This window comes from Urocitellus parryii, chromosome 8 (genome assembly GCF_045843805.1).
Source record: "Urocitellus parryii isolate mUroPar1 chromosome 8, mUroPar1.hap1, whole genome shotgun sequence".
NCBI classification, from domain to species: domain Eukaryota; kingdom Metazoa; phylum Chordata; class Mammalia; order Rodentia; family Sciuridae; genus Urocitellus; species Urocitellus parryii.
Genome location: NC_135538.1, coordinates 28,149,460 through 28,168,280, shown reverse-complemented (window position 1 = coordinate 28,168,280; position 18,821 = coordinate 28,149,460). Strand labels below are relative to the sequence as shown.

Below are 18,821 nucleotides of genomic sequence, written 5' to 3'. Positions count from 1 at the left end.
TTGTAAGGAGGTGAAAAGAAGGTTCATTATATAGAGGAAGGCATTAAAAAGAAAAACCCACCAAAGCTCTGGATCAGGTTATGATGAACCACCTCATTCGTTTTGGTAGCCAAGGCTCAACCTTCCACCTCCCCTCAAAGATGGTTAATTTCAGTTTTTACCTATAACCAGATACTTTTCCTTTGGTAAATGCCCTTTTCCCCTGTCTGATAAGCATCCAAAGCTGTTGCTTTGATATTGCTTTATATCCACGGCCAGGATCTCTGTGTACCAAAACGCTAATAAACTAAAACTCCACAAACATCAAAGGTAGTTTCACCTTTGACTTTAAGGGCTTCCGGTCTGACTTCATCATGAATTAACACTGATGCCTGAAGGGGCTTGAAAGAAAATTGCCACCAGAAAAGCCATCAAGGCTCTCACAACCCTCAAATTACCCTCTGAGCAAAATCCTTTTAAGTATCCATCAGCTTTATTCATCTGAATTGCTCTGGAAGTTGAGATTATAAATAAATTCTTCCAGCCATTCATTACAAGGATCGTACTATGATCACAGGACAGAGGCAATGAGAGCTGGTGGATTAGTGTCTAGTGACACTAAAGTACAATCTAGTGCCTTGTATACTAAAGTACAGTATCTTAAGGCCATAGACCAATGATCTTTGAGTGGTATCAAATAAGTACAGTTTAAAACAAAGATGAAGAAAGACTCCTGAAGACATAAATTACCTCAGTGCTGTTTATAGCATGATGAAAATTACATTAGCTTAGTCACCTTGCCAGTAATAACAAGCACAAATTATATTCCTCACTTGCAAAATCTGAGTTCATAGTACAGGCCAACGGCCTTTCAAGAATTGGTTACTTAGCAAATAAGTAGTGTTTTCAAAATATTCTTCACTGTATTTAAAGATGTGGGCATTGACAGGGGTTAGTTAAGCAGGATAAAAATTCCTTATCTCAATGCTTACTGAACCACACTTGGAGTTCTGCAGGTTTCTGGATGTGACTGGGATTAAAGGGGCAGCAGTTCAGGCCCATTTTCCTGGCAAAGGCCATTTGGTTTGCCTACTTTAAAAAATGAAGGAATTCTGGCATTACACTTGTTTACTTTTTGGTTTGAGGGATTGAAACCAGGGGCTTTACCCCAGTACTTTTTAGTTTTTATTTTGAGACAAGGTCTTGCTAAGTTCCTGAGAGTCTCCCTAAGTTGCCAAGGCTGGCCTCAAATTTGAGATCCTCTTGCCTCAGGTGTGTGCCACCATGCCTGGCCATTGCACTTATTTGTAGAGAGTCCCCAGCAGGATAGGTCAGGCACTTATATGCTTAAACAAAGATCCATTTTCATCTTCATGTTCAAATTTTAGGGAAAGCAATATTTCAAATGGGAAAGAAGTGGGGCCATGTGGGGAGAGGGGTGTGTGCAGTACCAACTGTCAGCCAGATGTGTGATGAATGGGATGCTGAGTGTCATGGCCACCCTGTCTTATAACCATACCACACCTTGGGCAGTATCCACTCTGCACAGAAAAGAACTGGCTCCCAGACTCGCCAGTCCACTCCCAACTGCTACTCACCAACGTGCCATGAATGGTCCTCCTGCGCGCAGAGCCCTCGGGTGGTGTTACAAAGAGTTTTGGTCGGTCCACCGGATTTCTAGAGTGTGCAGCTTTGTAGGGCATGATGATGGGGCTGCAAGATGCTGAACGAGGACAAATGGGGATAACTAGGGTGCAGGTGATTGGTTTTACACACAAGAGTGCCAGAAGAACAGGTGAAGAAAGCCAAAAGCAGGTTCAGGAAAAGGAGCCAAGCAGAGACAGAGAGAAAAGTAGGAAGAAGATGTTATTACCTAAAGGTGCCCTCGAACCATCACACTCAACTCTCCTTACTTCCTGTGAGTTTATTATGGCCCCCAAAGAAAGGCATGTCCAAGTGAAAAATCCGAACTGTACTTCTAGCTATGTGCCTGTTTAAATGCTGGTTAAAGATGTAGATATAATCTAGTTGTTATAGAGAGCCAAGATCTGACATTCCTTTGAACAAATGGTTCTGGTAAAATGTTGCATTAATGATATGAGGTGATTTTTATATGACTAGCTTGCAATCAGATTTTTTTCTAATCATCCTTAAGACGGAAAAAAAAAAGGTAGAAAGAGAAGAAGCATGCAATCAGGCAAGCAAGATAAACTACAACTATTTCATGGGTCAAGTTCAACAGCCAGTTGCAGGGGTAAAGAATCTGAATTTTAAGCATGTTAAATGACCAAGTCTTACCAGGTGCTAAGACTTGTTATAGGAATAAGTAATCATTTCCAGAAATGATTCTGTAAATGTATTATCTATTTAAAGGCAAACCAACACATGCTTCTGGGTTTTTCCAAAAGCAAAGGCATTCAATATTTCATAGGCAGCAGCAGCAGCAGAACTTATGGGAAGATGGGCTGTAACTACTTAAAATGGTGAAAAGAACATAAATATGTTAAGATGGCCCAAAATAACATTGAGTCATGAGTGGCTTTTACATTTTTTTACTCAAGATAGAAAGTTTTTTGAAAATCTACATAGTTTCTGACCATTCACCTTCAAAGGAACACTGTCATTCATCAAGTTATTCTGAGAAATAATGATTTAAAGAAATTTATGTAACACCACATACATATCAAAAGTGGGGGCACTAAAGTTCAAGGTCCATTTTCAGGTCTCATTCAGAAATGCTGCTTTCCAGAAAAAAAAAAAATGCATTTGGACCAGGTTATAAAATTACTTTACCTAACTCTAGCCTGATAGTAGCAACCCTTTATAAAAAAGACTAGCATGAGGCTGGGGAGGTGGCTCAGTGGTAGAGCACTTGCCTAGCACACATGAAGCCCTGGGTTCAAACTTGGCATGAGAGAAGGGGAGAGGTGGGAAGGGGGAGAGGGGAAGAGATGGGGAGGGAGGGAGTGGGGAGAGAGAGAATGGAGAGGTGCTGACTGAGATTACTGTGTCAGGCCAGCCAAATGTTAACTGTATTAGTAAGTTAAACACTCAAAAGTACACCCGCCACAGTGGTGCACACCTACCATCCCAGCTGCTGAGGAGGCTGAGGCAGGAGGATTGGAAGCTAAAGGTCAGCCTGGGCCATTTAGTGTGAGGCTGTCTTGAAATAAAATAACCTGGGTTCAATCCCCAAAACAAACAACAAAAACAAAATAGCCCAAAGTTCAAAAGGCAAATCTGAGGTACTTACTTTCTCTCTCCATATATATATATATCCACACACACATACACATATACACATACATACATGAGAGAGAGAGTGTATGGTATTGGAGATTGAACATAGGAGCTCTCTACCACTGAGCTACATTCTAGGCCTTTTTAATACCTGTCTAAGTGGCCCAGGCTGGCCTGAAGGTCATGATCCTCCTGCCTCAGCCTCTTAGGTCACTGGGATTACCATGCCCAATTATGTGCTACCATGCCCCGTTAAAATTACTAATTTTAGAATTAGAGTTTAAAAATGTTTGTTATTTTGATTTAATCTGGAGTCAGAAAGTTGATCAGATTGCCTCCCCACTGGCAGTATTGGGATCAGATCCAGGACCTCATGCTTGCTAGGCAAGTACTCTACCACTAAGCTACATCCACAGCCCTAGACTGCATCTTTATTAATGTGTTCTTTTATTTAATGCCTTGTAGTATCTTCTAGTTATCAGTGAATTGTAATAGACTAGAAACTGTACTCTCTTTCTTCATCATCTGAAAAAAGAATTCTATTTCTTCAGGATAAACTAAAATGTTTTGCATTCCCTTGGATCTTAAAGGAATATGTGCATATCACATGGGAAACAACACAGAACTTTACTTACGACCTTAATTTACTGTGAAGGATGGATTTGTGTTGTGAGGAAGGGAAGGAAAACCTCTTATCATTTTGTGCTTTTTTTTTTCTTTATTTAAATCACAGGGGAAACTGTATGGAAATGATTTTTCTTTTTTTGCAGTATGGGGTGTTGAATCCAAGGGTGTTCTACCACTGAGCTACATCACACAGCCCCTCCTCTTTTTTTCCGTTTTGAACAGGGTCTCATTAAGTTGCTAAGGCTGGTAATACGTGTGTATTAATTTAACCCATTCAAGATCTTCTATATGAAATAGTGGGTGCCAAGCAATGATAATACAGTTCAAGTGATTGGAGAGCAGCACAGAGAACAGAAAATTTGCGTAATATAATATTAACACGGAAGGCCTACTGTATCTTCTAACCATTTTACATGTACCAGTTTATTTAATTCTGAGTTCACACATATATTTTAAATGTTCTCCACCGCCCCCCCCCCCCCCCACACACACACTCATGGAGAACTCAACCTGCAGTAATGGCTGCAAAGGAGAGGCATGAGACCTGGATTTTAATTCTCAATGGCTCCATTCCCTGTTTAGAGAGTCTGCAATAACCAAACACCCTAGAGGTAAGAACATCGGTTTTCATCTACCAGTGTAACCCCTATTATGGATGTAGCTCATCCTTTTGCCAAAGGCAATTGAGAATAAGAGGAAGTTAAGAGACAAACTAAGATGGAAAGGCAGAAAAGAATAATCAACGAGATACATGGAAAAATAAGCGTAACAAAAAAAGTGTCTTTGAAAAGACAACTGGAAGACATATGTACATATAATTACATATAATTACAAATGGAAATTTTTGTAAAAATCAAGAGTTTTGATTCATTAAACATAAGCCACATCAATGCAAAAAGTGACAACGATCTAGGGAATAGACTAACAAAACAGGCAACTCAGTAAGGCTATGCGCTATTACAGACTTTAAAAAAAAAAGTATTTTTTGTTGAAAAGGAAAACAGAACAGCAGCAAAGTAAAGAGCCAATCTGCAGATAGAAAGCACCTTGACTGAGCGTAACAATGAAGAACAAGGTGGGAAGGCAGGCGGGTGAGTAAATTGGGTGGAAAATGAAGAAATGGTGTTGGAAGACTAGAGGAAGAGCTAAAGAATTGGCAAAAGTTAGTGATGACAGAAACAGCGAAGATAATTTTCTAGCTTTGAGGCAGTCTTTAAGCAGAGCATGGCATACAATGTGAAGGTTCGGATGCATGATGGATGGTCATAAACTACGGAGATCCCGTGAAGCAGGATAGAGAAGCAGTCTGACATGTTCTTCAACATGAAGAAAAGCTTTCATGACTTGTGAATCATAGGTATATACTATCTTGAGATCTACTATACTTTTCCTTCCGAAAAGTCTTAAATGTAGGATGACAGCTCCAAAAAAAATTATTTTACAGAAAAAGAAAAAAAAAAAAAAAACAAACCACTGTGGTCCAGCTGGTTGACTGCACAGCCGGACACAAAACACCATATGGTTTTGAAGGGGGAGAGGAGAGCACATTTAAGATCTAGTCCACCCACTTTCTAAGCGGCTCTGGTAAAAGTCTTTTATTGCAAGTACACTTGCTTTCCATGGGAGTTGGGAATGTCCACGCCTGCTCCCTAGACTGACTCCAGGGGTGCTATGAGAAGCAGAGTCGATGCTCATTAGCTCATTGGGCACTGTAGATGAAAGACCCCATAAAGCACCAAGGATTATTACTGGTAAAGTTAGTTAATGCACATGAGTAGGCTGCAGAGATAAAGAATTTTTAAAGGTAATTTTTGAAAGAGGGTACACAATTTCCTGAGTGTCAAAGATGAGGGCTAGATGGGTTTCACAGATGCACCAACTATACCCAAAGAGATTTGGGAAAATCTAAATCAACTCACCATGGGAGTAGTGATACCAAAAGCCTAATGTAGAATTTTCTTACCAACTACATGGAAGCTGTATACTAATTTCTCATTAAGCGAATGAGCCAATTGGCTCATTCAGCATGTTTTATATTTAAAAAAGTAGAGAATTATAATAGCCTGTGGTAGGTATATTCTACATATTTTCAATGAATATGACTCTACAATTATATTCTATACACGCTAATTATCCTTCTCCACAACTCTTTAGAGTTTGTAAGGGTTCTGTTCCTAGATTACACACAAGAGACTGGCAGGAAGGATAAGCAGTAACCACAGCCACATTACAAAACTCTGTGCTTAAATAACAGGTCTGTGCTTTGATTTTATTCCTGAGTCCACATATTGGTATTAAATATTAAATCATGTCTATCACTGATCACATGCTGAGACACAGGGGTAGAAAGAATGGTAGGTAAGGGATACTTTTATTCTGGTAGCCTAAAGAGCAGAGCAAGCTGAAGCCGTTTGATCAGAGGTGCTTCCTCTGGCTGCCTGGTGACTGGTGTCCACATAAGATGCTAAGGTGGACAGTAAGAGGAAACAATGCCAGAGGCATGAAACCAACCTAACTAACAATTCCACCGGAGCAGAGGGAAGCACACATCAGGAAAAATAGAGGTAAGCAGTGCAGATAGGCTCTGCAAGGAGGACTTTACCTCACCAGGAGAGTTCCACCTGGACGGCTTTACCTGTGTCTCCAGACAAGGCTGCTGTGCTTTTACTTCTGGCCAGGAACGAGTGTGTGGGCGTCAGGAGTCTGTTAACAACGCTGCTTTCCCAGGGGCTGAGTTGCAGGCGGCGAGCTAAACGTCACCACATAAGTAAGATGTTAGAAACATTATTTCCAGGGTCAAGGGGGCGCACCACATCATACCTATCAGCTCCATAGGCCTGGTCTTTGTGAGACACCAGGCTCTCCAGGGAGGACAGCTGGCCATAAGTCAGAGAAACAGAAACAATTTCCAAGAGTAGCAGCTGCTCCACAAAGCTGTTCCACTAAGGTTAATTTTACAGTAACCTCTTAAGAAGTTTAGTTGCAGATTTTGCCAATCACTCTCCTTTAGTAGTCAATAGGTCTCAAAACAGAAATATCATCCAACTACATTTGTTTTGATACGTATGAACAATTCCGGGGTAGACCTATCAGATGGACATCTGGATGGGCAATGGACTGATGGTACACACCTCAGCCACAGGGCTTCCTAAGTACCTTGAATAATAAATCCCAACAGAGCTGTTGGCAGGAATGAAAACCAGATTTATACAAAATATAGAGAACATTCCCGTTAGACTATGCTAGATCTCCATGAATCGCTATGTGAGCAATTGGAGGATGGGGTTAGATAAAATAAAATGAAGACTCATGCAAATTTCTGCATGGGACTCCTTCTGACCTTTCCATTCAGCAAGCCAGGTTTTTCACATCCCTGTTTGGCAACAATATAAAAATTTTGGCTGAGGATTAAGGCTAAGGCTGAAGCAAGATAAAATGAAACAGAAAAGCCAAAATTCAACATAAGCATAATCTTGACAATTAGTAGTGGGTGCCTGAAGAATCTCGAAAACAAAGTTAAAATAATGCAACAATATATGGCTTCACATTATACTGGGGCCCAGCAAGGCCATGGTTAGGAAATGCATGCTAATTATAAGTTATTTACTTTGCTTTTATGTTAGCTTCCAATGATAGCACATGAAAATATAGAAGGTATTTTCCAAAAATACTAGTAAAGAAGTTTGCAAACTTCTTCAAATTCCATTACATTCTAATCTGTTTTAGAATGCATCCTTAAGTCACTTGAAAGTCTTTGCCTGACAAGGTCACTTCTATTCATAAACCTCAGATATAAGACTCCTTTGCCTCTGGAGCAGGTGTTTGGAAGGGCACTTAAATTCTAGGAAATCATTTTTAGATAACAAAAGCCACATACTGCTAAGTATTGTTACTTTAAAATATTTGCTTCTATTTGGAAGGAAGAATCAACTTCCAGTCAGTTCCCTAATTACCTGATTTTATTTTAAAAAGAGTGACTATTTTGATGAAAGCTCTAGTGAATTTAAGAATTAGTGAATTATTCATTGGATTTTCTGTTTTTTTTTAGAAGTCTTTTTGGTAAAATTAATTATTATCTGGCATTAAGACGTTAATGAAAACGATCTGCTATAGAAATTGCAATCGTTAAAGTTAGTAGAAAGCACCATGGGGAAGTACTATCATCAACTAGTAGGGTAGTGAGAGTGTATTAACAACAAAATAGGATAATGCAACCTAAAATTAGAACACACTCTCAGAATAAAAGCAATGGAAGAAAAGGGATTAGGATTAACTAAAAATCTTCGACAGAACTATATGTTCAATGGATGGGAAAGGAAAGAAAGATGAACACTTCCTTTTCTTAGAAAAACTATTGAATGCCTGTAGCTTAAAACTGCAGAGATGAAGGATCATGGAAAAGATGTATTTTTCTCTTTTCTCTATTAAGAAGTTCAACTACTCTACTTCTTTGAGTCTCTAGCTTCAATGACAGAATTTGCTTCAAATTAAGATCATTATGAGCCCACTTTAACTTTGATGTAAAGCAAATCTTAACACTTTGAATAAAAGATGGTGCTAGAGAAATCAGGCTTCAACATGTACCACACTCACACCTACTGCCTTCCAGAGGAGAGATAACCTTGTAGTAGGTGCTCACAAAGAACAGTTAGTTCATTGTTCTTTTCCACCTACAGAGTCCTGATTTTAAGATTAAAAAGCTGAAGAGGCATTGACACTCATGGAACTCTATGGTATTGGCCCTATTTAAACACTTAAATTTTGATAAATATATATATATATATATTTATTTTATGTATTAGGAGGAAAACTAAATGTTATATGAAGTCTTATATTTTAAATATTAGCAATCAATTTTAATTAAAGCAAGAAAAAGCACTGCTCAGGTTAAAGATAACAATGCTCTGGGCAGAATTTGGCTTGAGGTCCACCAATGTGTCCTCTGATGTTTATTCTAGGGGGAAAGTATATTGACTAATTTTAAGCAAAGAGGAGGCAATTTCATTCTTATTCTGTTCAAACTTTCCATTGTTCTTTTTTGAACTGGTTAAGTGGGTAGTTTAAAAGTGATATATAGAGGCTGGGGGTGTGGCTCAGTGGCAGAGTGCCTGCCTAGCATGGGTGAGGCACTGGGTTTGATCTTCAGTACCACATAAAAAAATAAATAAACAAAAATAAAGGCATTGTGTCCACCTACAACAACAAAAAAATTTAAAAAAATCAAAAAAGTGACATACACTAGCTTTGGGGGTTTGTTTTGTACTGGGATTGAACCCAAGGGTGCTTTACCATCTTGCTACATCCTCATTTTTGTTTTTTGATGCAGGGTCTTGCTAAATTTCTGAGGCTGTCCCTGAACTTGCGATTCTCCTATCTCAGCCTCCTGAGTGGCTGGGATTACAGCTGTGCCCCACCAACTGGCTCCAGGTGATATGTACTTTTAATGGAAATATATCAACATTCTGTAGCAATTATAGAAATCTTTAATAATCAGTTTTCCTTAAAGCCAGGTAGTCTTCTCAGTCCATGTAACACTATATTCAGATAATCAAAATATTTCAAAAATCTATAGGACATAGGTACAGACCTGTGACTGGCCTCCACTAACTTTGGAGCACCTGTGAAAATACATTTGGGGAAATGTCTATTTATTAAATGATATGACAATGTTTCAATATATTTAATAACCGATAGAACTGTTAGGATGCATTTCAGTTGACAATCAGTCTTGATGGCTTCAGATCCTCATTTTAAATCAGTTTTAAGACTGAGAAGCATATAACCTCTTGACATATTTGTCTACAAAGGTTTCTAATTTATTAATTCAGTATGTGTGTGTTTGTGTGTGTGTGTGTGTGTGTGTGTGTGTGTGTGTGTGTGTATTCTTTCTTCCTTCCTTCTTTCCTTCCTTCCTTTCTTTTTATGGTATGTGGGAATTGAATTCAGTAGCATTTTACCACTGAGCTACATCCCAGCCTTTTATTTTGAGGCAGGGTCTTACTAAGTTGCTGAGGCTGCCCTTGAACTTGTAGTCCTCCTGCCTCAGCCTCCTGAGTCTTTGGGACTACAGGCATGTGTCACTGTGCCCAGCAATAAGCATACTTTTTAATGAGATGATAAGGCATAACTTCAAAAAAGGGTAACAGATAAGAAATATTTATAAAATAGAGAAATTCAAACTCAAAATAACTTCTACTCTTACTGAAAGACCCTAAGCCTCTCACTGTCCAAATGTGGGTTTTGTCTAACTTAAACAAAACAAAAAATTTTCTATACCCTAGAGAGCCCTTCTAGGCATCTCTGATCAGGTAGGCCAGGAACTCATTTACAGTTTTTTTTTTTTTTTGAAAAGCAGGCAGAGAAGCAAAACTCTCAAATTCAGTGCTCTCCCTCTGCTTCTCCTAGCACAGCTTAATGTTCAGCTTCTTGTCCTGCACCAGGATTCAAGGAGCAGTTTCCTGGCCCCAGATGTAAACTGGTTATTGAACGTTCCTTTACCCTGGTGTCTTAATTCCAATTCTTTTTTTCTTTGTACTGGGGATTGAACCCGAAACACTTTGCCGCTGAGCTACATCCCCAGCTCTTTTTAGTTTTAATTTTGAGACGGGGGCTTACTAGATAATTTCTAACACATCTAAAGAAAAAAAGCACAGAAGGACACCCAGGAAGGGGGAGAACTGCACACACAGCATAGCAGCTGCAAGTAAGGAGCTGGGGACTTCATTCTAATCACTCTTCTACAGTAATTAGCCTGTGGGACATTAAGTCAGGCTCTCAACCCCTGAGAGAATATTACCCCAACTGCTACAGATGATCTAGGTAATATGATTTCTAAGATATTATCTTAAGACTATCCAATTAGTTACTATCATACAGAATCCATAAGATATCATCTTATTTCTAATCAAGAAAGATAATTCAACATTGTCATTCCACAGAGATGTGGACAGGACATTGACCAGTTTACTACCTGTCTCAATCCTCACCTTAATTTTGCAAGTAAGTCAGACTTAAGATAAAAGAACTATAAAATCCTGATTGTGGGACTGGGGATGTGACTCAGTGATTAAGCACTCCTGGGTTCAATCCCTGGCACCAAAAAGTATGAAGTTAAACAGCTCATAATGTGACCCATTCCAAAGGTGAATAGACAAGTATAAGAATAGCATTCAGTGTTCTATTTTACATTACATTAAGGGAGCAAGTTTGAAAATAAAGGATATTTGTGAAAGACATTTTATTTATTTATTTATTTAGTTAGTTGGTTAGCAGTACTGGGGACTGAACCCAGGGGCTTTTTACCACTGAACTACATCCTCAGTCCTTTCTATTTTTTATTTTGAGATAGGATGTTGCCAAGTTGCTGAGGCTGGCCTTGCTCTCCTGCCTCAGCTTCCCAAATTACTGGGATTACAGGCATGTGCCACCATGCCCAGCTAAGAAAATTTAATTAACACTTTAACACAAAAGGCCCCTAATTTGACTGTATGTCTAATATTGGTTTATACAAATTGTTTTTGTTTTTTTTAAAGGAAAGGTTTTGGTTAGAAAGGAAAGAATAGGAAGTTGTTCCAACATTTATCACTTTATGAGATTAATTATGAAATAACATCAATACTCATAATATTGTACATTACAATAATACCATAACTTTTATACAATACAAAATATATGAATACACATACGCACATACAGAACATGCATACGTTACATTTTTTAAAGATTATAAACACTGAAACTTTCCCAGTTTCTTCATAAAGTACTTGAGGTAACCATAATTTAAAATTTTTAACAATTATGTGCTTTTATACTGCACAGTAATTCTTTGGTTTTATTTAAAATCATTTTAGCCACGTAAAACAAGTAGCTTATCTTAAAAGCTTATTGTTCCTTCCATGATATATGAAAAATAAAACTTTTACTTTATAAATAATTCAACATTCATGTACTGTAAATCCATAGGATGAATAAAACTTAAAACCAAGATGTTAACTGAAGGATTATATGATTACTGAACTTTTCAGGAGGCTGTAATGATGATGATATTGTTGAATTTGGGTCAAATCCCCAGGAGTAAATGAATGAGTACCAAAAACCAATCACACACATAAGAAAAGCATGCTTGGTTAAGTGGGAAATAAATAGCAAAATGAAATCTACCAACGTGAATCATTTAAAGTTTCCTTTGGAAAGTCAGAGCCTGGAATTCCCAAGGTACAGATGAAAAGCCATAGACAATATGATTGAAGTAAAAGAAATGTTCATAACAAAGACCATTTGCATTTTGGTGGATAAGTGGGTGATTTCTGGAGCTGTAAACTCATCTACTAAAAAGTTGAGAGCAGCACCGATTTCATCACTGCTAAATGCAATCATTCAGCCACGTTCTAAAATGAGAAAGTTCTTGTCGCAAGGAAAATTCTGTTCAGCCGTTTATTGCTTTTTTACTCTGAAGTTTTTTTCTTCCTATTTAAGAAACGTAGGGAAAGCAACTTCAGATGCTTATTTTCATCTGTAAACATCCAGAAAAAAAAAGCATTAAGTAAATAACATAACACTTTTTTTGTTTTCCTTTTGACTGTACCTCTATCTGGAGAATTTAGTAAAGTTGCAGATGAGGAGGAGAGCCGCTTGCTAATGACGGGATCAACATGTTTCGAAAGATTCATGGTGGAAACTGACCGCCTGTCTGGATCTAAAACAAATGGAGATAATGCTAATTGACAGCCAGCATGCAGGATTGCAATTTTCCTAGCTCACTGATGGAAGGAGAAACTAGCATTGGATGCTTTCAGCTCTATTTCTAGATCTTTCATAATAGCACAGTTTTTTAAGTGGACAAGCTAAAGGTAACTTAAAGGCTAGAAATAAAATTCATTTTTTTTCTTACAGAATAAATATTCAGTGCACCAGTTTGAAACTCAAGGATACTGTTATAACAAGTAAATGAAGACAAAAGGAGGGCCAATAAAGGGCTATGAAAATAACAGACTATGAAGCAAAGAGAGGACCATAAAAGTGAATGGCTTCATCATTTCTGAAGGTAGGAACCATAGGGTGGTGATGGTGCTGGTAAAATATACTGCAAACACTGGGAAAAAAACACAGCAGATTCTGTTTAGCTGTTGATGCTTTTTTAAAGAAAAAACAGCCAGGCATTACAGTTCATTAAAGAAGAATGGTTTTAAGAACAAGAAAGACAAAGAAATGCTCTTGGTGTGGAAAGGATGACCATACATCCTTTCTTTCATAAAAGTCTACGAATAACCACATTTTAGTGCCCCATGAGCTTAGTGTGGCCTACAAATGGATAATCAGGGCAAAAACTTGCCCAACAAAATCAACAGCAATGTAAGTAAAATAAGAATTCTTTGTAAGCTGATGAGTATTATTGTTCATCCTGGAAATAACTTAAAAATAATTCTTACAGTTCAAGTCAAAAGGGAAGTAGCCACATAAAAGACAAAAACCAGCTCTGTTAAACTGTTGCTGGTACAGTGGAACCAAGTTGTAATCATGCTTGTCAGCACAAGTTATATTCCCCAAATAATATTACCTATAATAAAAGTCTAAAAATCTCATCATAAATGTGTCCAGGAGGAAAGTGGATGTTCTGATCTAAAATAAGTTAAAGAAGTTTTGTTGTGTTTTATTTTCTATTGTTGGAAACTAAAACAAAAGCAAAGACGTTCCTTGTGGCAGACCCTTCAAAACTCAGTTCCCATTGGTCTAATGAACTGCGGCAGTAAACACTGTGCAAAAAAATTCCCCCAAGGAATAAGTTTTTGACTATTATGGATGATGTACTGATGATAAGCAAGTCTTCCATTAGCATCACATATTTCTTTTCTTGGTAAAGGGAATTGAACCTAGAGGTGTTCTACCACTGAGCCACATCCTTAACCCCTTCTTAATTCTGAGACAGGGTCTAAGTTGCATAGACCTTGCTAAGTTGCTGAGGCTGGCCTGAACTTGTGATCCTCCTGCCTCAACCTCCTGAGCTGCTGGGATTATAGGCATGTGCCACCACACCTGGCTATGGATTTCTATTTTCAACTGGGATTTACTCATACGGTTGAAATGATTTTATTTAAAAAAAAAAAAGACATCACACACCATTTCCGTGTCTTACATTTACACTTAACTGTAAATGTAAGTGAGGTTCTTGGGGTTGTCCCAACGATGACAACATTTAGGGAAAACATTAAAAGGAACATCCTCATGATGGGCACAAGGAAGGAGAATGAAAGTCACTGCCAGGTGATTTGATAGCAACATATTTTCTGGTACTGCTCTTTATACGATAAGCTTCAGTTGGAGGGAAATGATGTCATATGCATGCCTATCTTCAGGCAGATTCTCCACAGCGCATTAAAAAATTCACTTCTGTTTCAGAGTAAAAGGAAAAAATTAGCTAGACTAGGTTTTCCTATCCCTCCAAAATGCTGTGAGTGGTAAAATATCTAATGGTTAAAATTACTGAACTAACTATGCCATGAACGTATTTTCTGACTTGATATGTAAGACAACTTTTATTAATTTCTTTTTCTCACTGAACAAAAAAAATTCACAAAAGGATTTATAATGAACCAGTTTTCAAAAGTATAAAATTTTTAGACTGGTGCTAATAGATGTGCTAGCAGTTGTATAAGACACTAATTTTCATGCAGACAGGCTCTAGGACCTGTCTGTTGGTCAGTAAATATCGAGGAGGCGTCCTGCCTCAGGCATTGCCGTAAAAGTGAAGTGTATTTGGAATGAGACCCAGCTGTTGCTCTCCAGATCAAGCTCTAGTCTCTAAGAACCTCAGCAAATTCCAATTATTTTTAGACAAACGTCTGTGTTCAAACAGAGGAGTAATTTGCTCTAATTCACAGCTCTTATAAAAATAGGTTTTATCTAACAGTTCACAAATGCAGCACCAGTTTATTTTGTTCTGAGTGGCAGGAGAAAAAGGTTATATTTTAACTTCTGAGTGTGGAAGCAAGAATTAAGGCTAAGAAGCTTTATTTTACCTAAAAAATGTTGGACAATCTATTAACAGGGTGGATTTCTGTCAAACATGTGTAAAGCATGAAGCCAAGTTAAAAAACAAATAAGATTCTAAAAAATATGCCATGACAATTTTTTTCTGCATGGAATATATATGCAAAACTCTCCCTAGAATGAAACATCACATGTAAATTATCTCTATGGTCACAAATTTGATATGTGCTCAACCAAATACCACAGGTTGGTGAAGAACAAAGGGGGAGAAGTGCTTTTGAATTTGTTTCACTGTTATGGGACAGTAAACTATGGTGATGTTCATCAAAGGATTACAGAAGATACACAGAACATTTGGAATGAAACAGAAGAGAACAAACAAATAAAACTTCATAGTTACTTAGATAAAACTGCAAGTGGTTACAGCAGTAAGGAAGGAGGGTGTGGAGAGCTAAACTGGATGTACTTTGGTCCCAGATAACTTTTTGGCTAAATTCAATTTTTTTTTCTTTTTTTTTAAATTTTGGATGGTGCTGGGAATTTAACCCAGGACCTCGAGCATGCTAGTCAAGCCCACTGCCACTGAGCTGTATCTCCAGCCTTGAAAAAAACATTTTTAAAAGATTTTATCCAAAATGGTCATTTGAAGAGAAAGCAAACATGCCACATGTAATTATTTCAACACCTTTAAGTCACCTGAGTCATATTACCACACTTAAGAAATGCTGTGCCAATCCCAGATGAGGTCTATGCAGGAGGACAGCAAGCATGCATTATGACTACATAGTGATGACTCAGCTATCAATGGACCGGCCCTAGGGCTGCGGTGCCAGCTACAGTCAGGCAGTTAGCAATCACAGGGATGTTTGTACCAGATTTTCTAGTACCACCCAAAGCTGTGAAGCGGTGGTCCAGGCCTGCTAAATCGAGAAAGGTGAATGATGACTCAACAAAACCACCTGGGGACAGAACGTTAAGACATGATTTTCAAAGTTAAATAAATAAATAAATAAATAAATAAATAGACACAAATGAACAAGAACTGAAATACTATGTAAAATTCAAGATGTGTTGAATTTACAGTACAAGCATAAAGCCTTTCACTAAGTCTAATTTCGGTATGATCTCATGTTCATTGAAGGAAGAAATAGTTTAGACATCTACTACTATTTCTAGCTTTTCTTAAACAGCTGCATACTTTCTGTCAAAGAATTAGTGTGGTGTACACTTTAGGGTCAGAATGCACAAACTCAGTGTCAATTTTGATCTGTATTACTATGATTCTTCTAGAGAAAAAGATAAAATGGGTTAACTTACTCCATAAAAAATATAGGTTAACTTACTTCATAAAAGATATGGTTTAACTTACTCCATAAAAGATATGGGTTAACTTGCTCCATAATCCTTCTAACACTTATGCAAATAAATGACTAAAACAGAGTCGAGACTAGTTAGTTTTAGTAACGTTGAACAGATTCTTCTTTAAGGAATTTTGTAACACATGAGAAAAGTAGTTCATGTTAAGGGACAAGACCTTATCTTCTTACCTCCATCACCCTCTTATCCTCAAAGAGAGGAAGATTTAATGACAGTTTAATGATTTCAGAAGGATTTTTTGTTTTGCAAACAGATTTAGAAAAAAGAAGCATATGCACTTTTACCATCCAGAGAAAGAACAAAAAGGATGCTTTAAAGTGGCCTCTCGGTGTTTACCTGCACTGTGGATGCCAGAGCTCCCTTGGAGGGAGCCTCCCCACGACCACCTGTTAGGCTTCTGCCTTGGCTTCTGGCTCCTTTCCATTGTACGTCGAACAACTGCTTCATGGCGTTCCTGAAATGGAACAGAGGAGCCAGCGGTTAGATTCAACCAGATTGTTTGAAATTTTTACAACTTGGAGTGAGGGGTACTACCTAACCCTCCATGCCACCACTCCTAAGCTACTTGCTGATGTCTACACCTTGCCTGAAGGTAGGAATATCATAAAGCCCTTGGTATACGGCAGGAACTCAAATATCCTTGCTTCTGGGTGTGATGCTGTTCTCTACACACTCAGTCCTGGCAGTGTATGTCTGGGCTTTAAATGGATGCTTAAAAGATACACTACCACTTTTTTTTTTTTTCCCCAGTGCAAGAGATCAAACCTAGGGCCTTGAACATGTTGAACAAGCACTGTATGACTCCGCTTTATCCCCAGCCCCCTATATTATCTCATTTTAAATTTTTGTACTAAACTGAACCCAGGGCCACTTTACTACTGAGCTACATCCCCAGCCCTTTAAAAAAATCTTATTTTGAGACAAGTTCTCCTTAATTTGCCCAGGCAGGCCTTGAACTTGTGATCCTCCTGTCTTAGCTTCCCCAGTATCTGGAATTATAGGTGTACACCACTGTGCCTGGCTGGTACCATATTTTAAAAAAGGAGTTCCGAATCTAAGGATGTACATAATTCTGAGTCCACAAATCAGTGAGCTATATAATCTGTGTGACTTCACCATTCTGAATCTCAATTTCCATTTGTGCAAAAACAGATATTAAGGTAAGGTTAAGTAATGAGACGTCTATATGAAGATGGTTATAAATGGTTAGGCCCTACTGAAACCCAATTATTTGGAGTATTCTTAACACTTCAGGACAGATGAGATGAACTGAACATTAATAAATCAGAGGTGGAGACCAGAGAAACGGGGCTTTTCAAGTTCCCATGGCAATAATAACCGCCCATTCTCCACCTGCTTCCCACACCCCACCCTCCCTAGCACCTTGGCCACAGGTACCGCTGATTACTCGGAAACCACTGCATCCCAGCACCTGACTGCAAAGCTCCACAGAAGTGCACTGCATCTTGCAAACAGGAACCTCCCATGTCCTTCCTGGAGGGGCGCTCACCTTGTCCTCCTCCAGCCTCTGCCTCCGCTTCTCCTCCACCGCAGCCCTCCTGCGCTCCTCCTTCAGCCGCTGCTCCTCCAGCTTCTTCTTCCGCTCTTCCAAGTGCTTTTCATAGTGCTGTCTGGCTCGCTCTTCTTTTTCTAACCAGACGATTTCTCGTGCGGCTACATGGGGCAAAATGGAGATCCAACACAGGCAGGTTTAAACTGCGAATTGTAAGGCTGAGTGGTCTACATTTAACAAACATGGGTCTGTGGTCTTGCACTGACCAAGTCTAGCCTTTGCTTTCCTCAGATTCCCAAGAAGAGCACACTACAAGTGCCCTTAGTTTTCAGGATAATTTAATATGCCAACAAGGAGGTCAGAGAAGATGCATTGAATTCTACCCTGTGGGAACCCACATGCTCTGGGTTTAATCTTTAAATTGACAGAATGCCCTCAAAATCAATAGTACAATCTGTCCCTTTTTAAAAAATGTGATATCCTCTAGTCTAGGACTACATTCCTTTCAACATAGCTTTGGTATTCTGGAAGAATTAAAAGGATGTGGGAGAAAATACTTAAATAAAAAGGATATGTTAAGTGCCTCAAAGGTTTATCACACTGTCAGCAGTGCCACCTGAGGCACCAGGTAGGCAGCTGACCTGGTGTCTGAGGAGCTCATGATATACTTAGATAACACCTAAGCCTATCCACAGCCAGGTGAAAAGTACTATTCAAAAAACACTGTTCAGGTATGGAGTGGCAGCACAACCCTGTAATCCCTGCCACTTTGGAGGCTGAGGCAGGAGGATCACAAGTTCAAGGTGGGCCTCAGCAACATAAGCAAGACCCTTTCTTAAAATCAAACAAATGAAAAGGCTTGGGATGGCATAGCACTTGCCTAGCTTGCTCAAGGCCCTGGGTTTCATCCCAGATACCTCGAACAAAACAAAAACGCCGTTCAACAATGGGGCCATGCATGGTGACACATGCCTGTAATCCCAGTGACTTGGAAGGCTGAGGCAGGAGGATCACAGATTCAAGGTCAACCTCAGAAATTTAGTGAGACCCTGGGCTCAAAATAAAATATAAATAAAAAGGGCTGGGGATAGAGCTCAGC

General features: G+C 38.7%; 1 protein-coding gene across 1 annotated transcript in view; it reads right to left on the bottom strand.

The window, feature by feature from the left end:
- Map7 (microtubule associated protein 7) overlaps positions 1-18,821 on the bottom strand; it is a 171,584-nt gene that overhangs the window by 22,664 nt on the left and 130,099 nt on the right. Inside the window, exons 4-8 of the mRNA XM_077801803.1 lie at positions 17,720-17,883; positions 16,546-16,663; positions 12,431-12,541; positions 6,482-6,595; positions 1,578-1,702 (exon numbers count right to left, since the gene is read on the bottom strand). Of these exons, the coding sequence (XP_077657929.1) occupies positions 1,578-1,702; positions 6,482-6,595; positions 12,431-12,541; positions 16,546-16,663; positions 17,720-17,883 (632 nt within the window). The remainder of the gene's footprint in view (positions 1-1,577; positions 1,703-6,481; positions 6,596-12,430; positions 12,542-16,545; positions 16,664-17,719; positions 17,884-18,821) is intronic.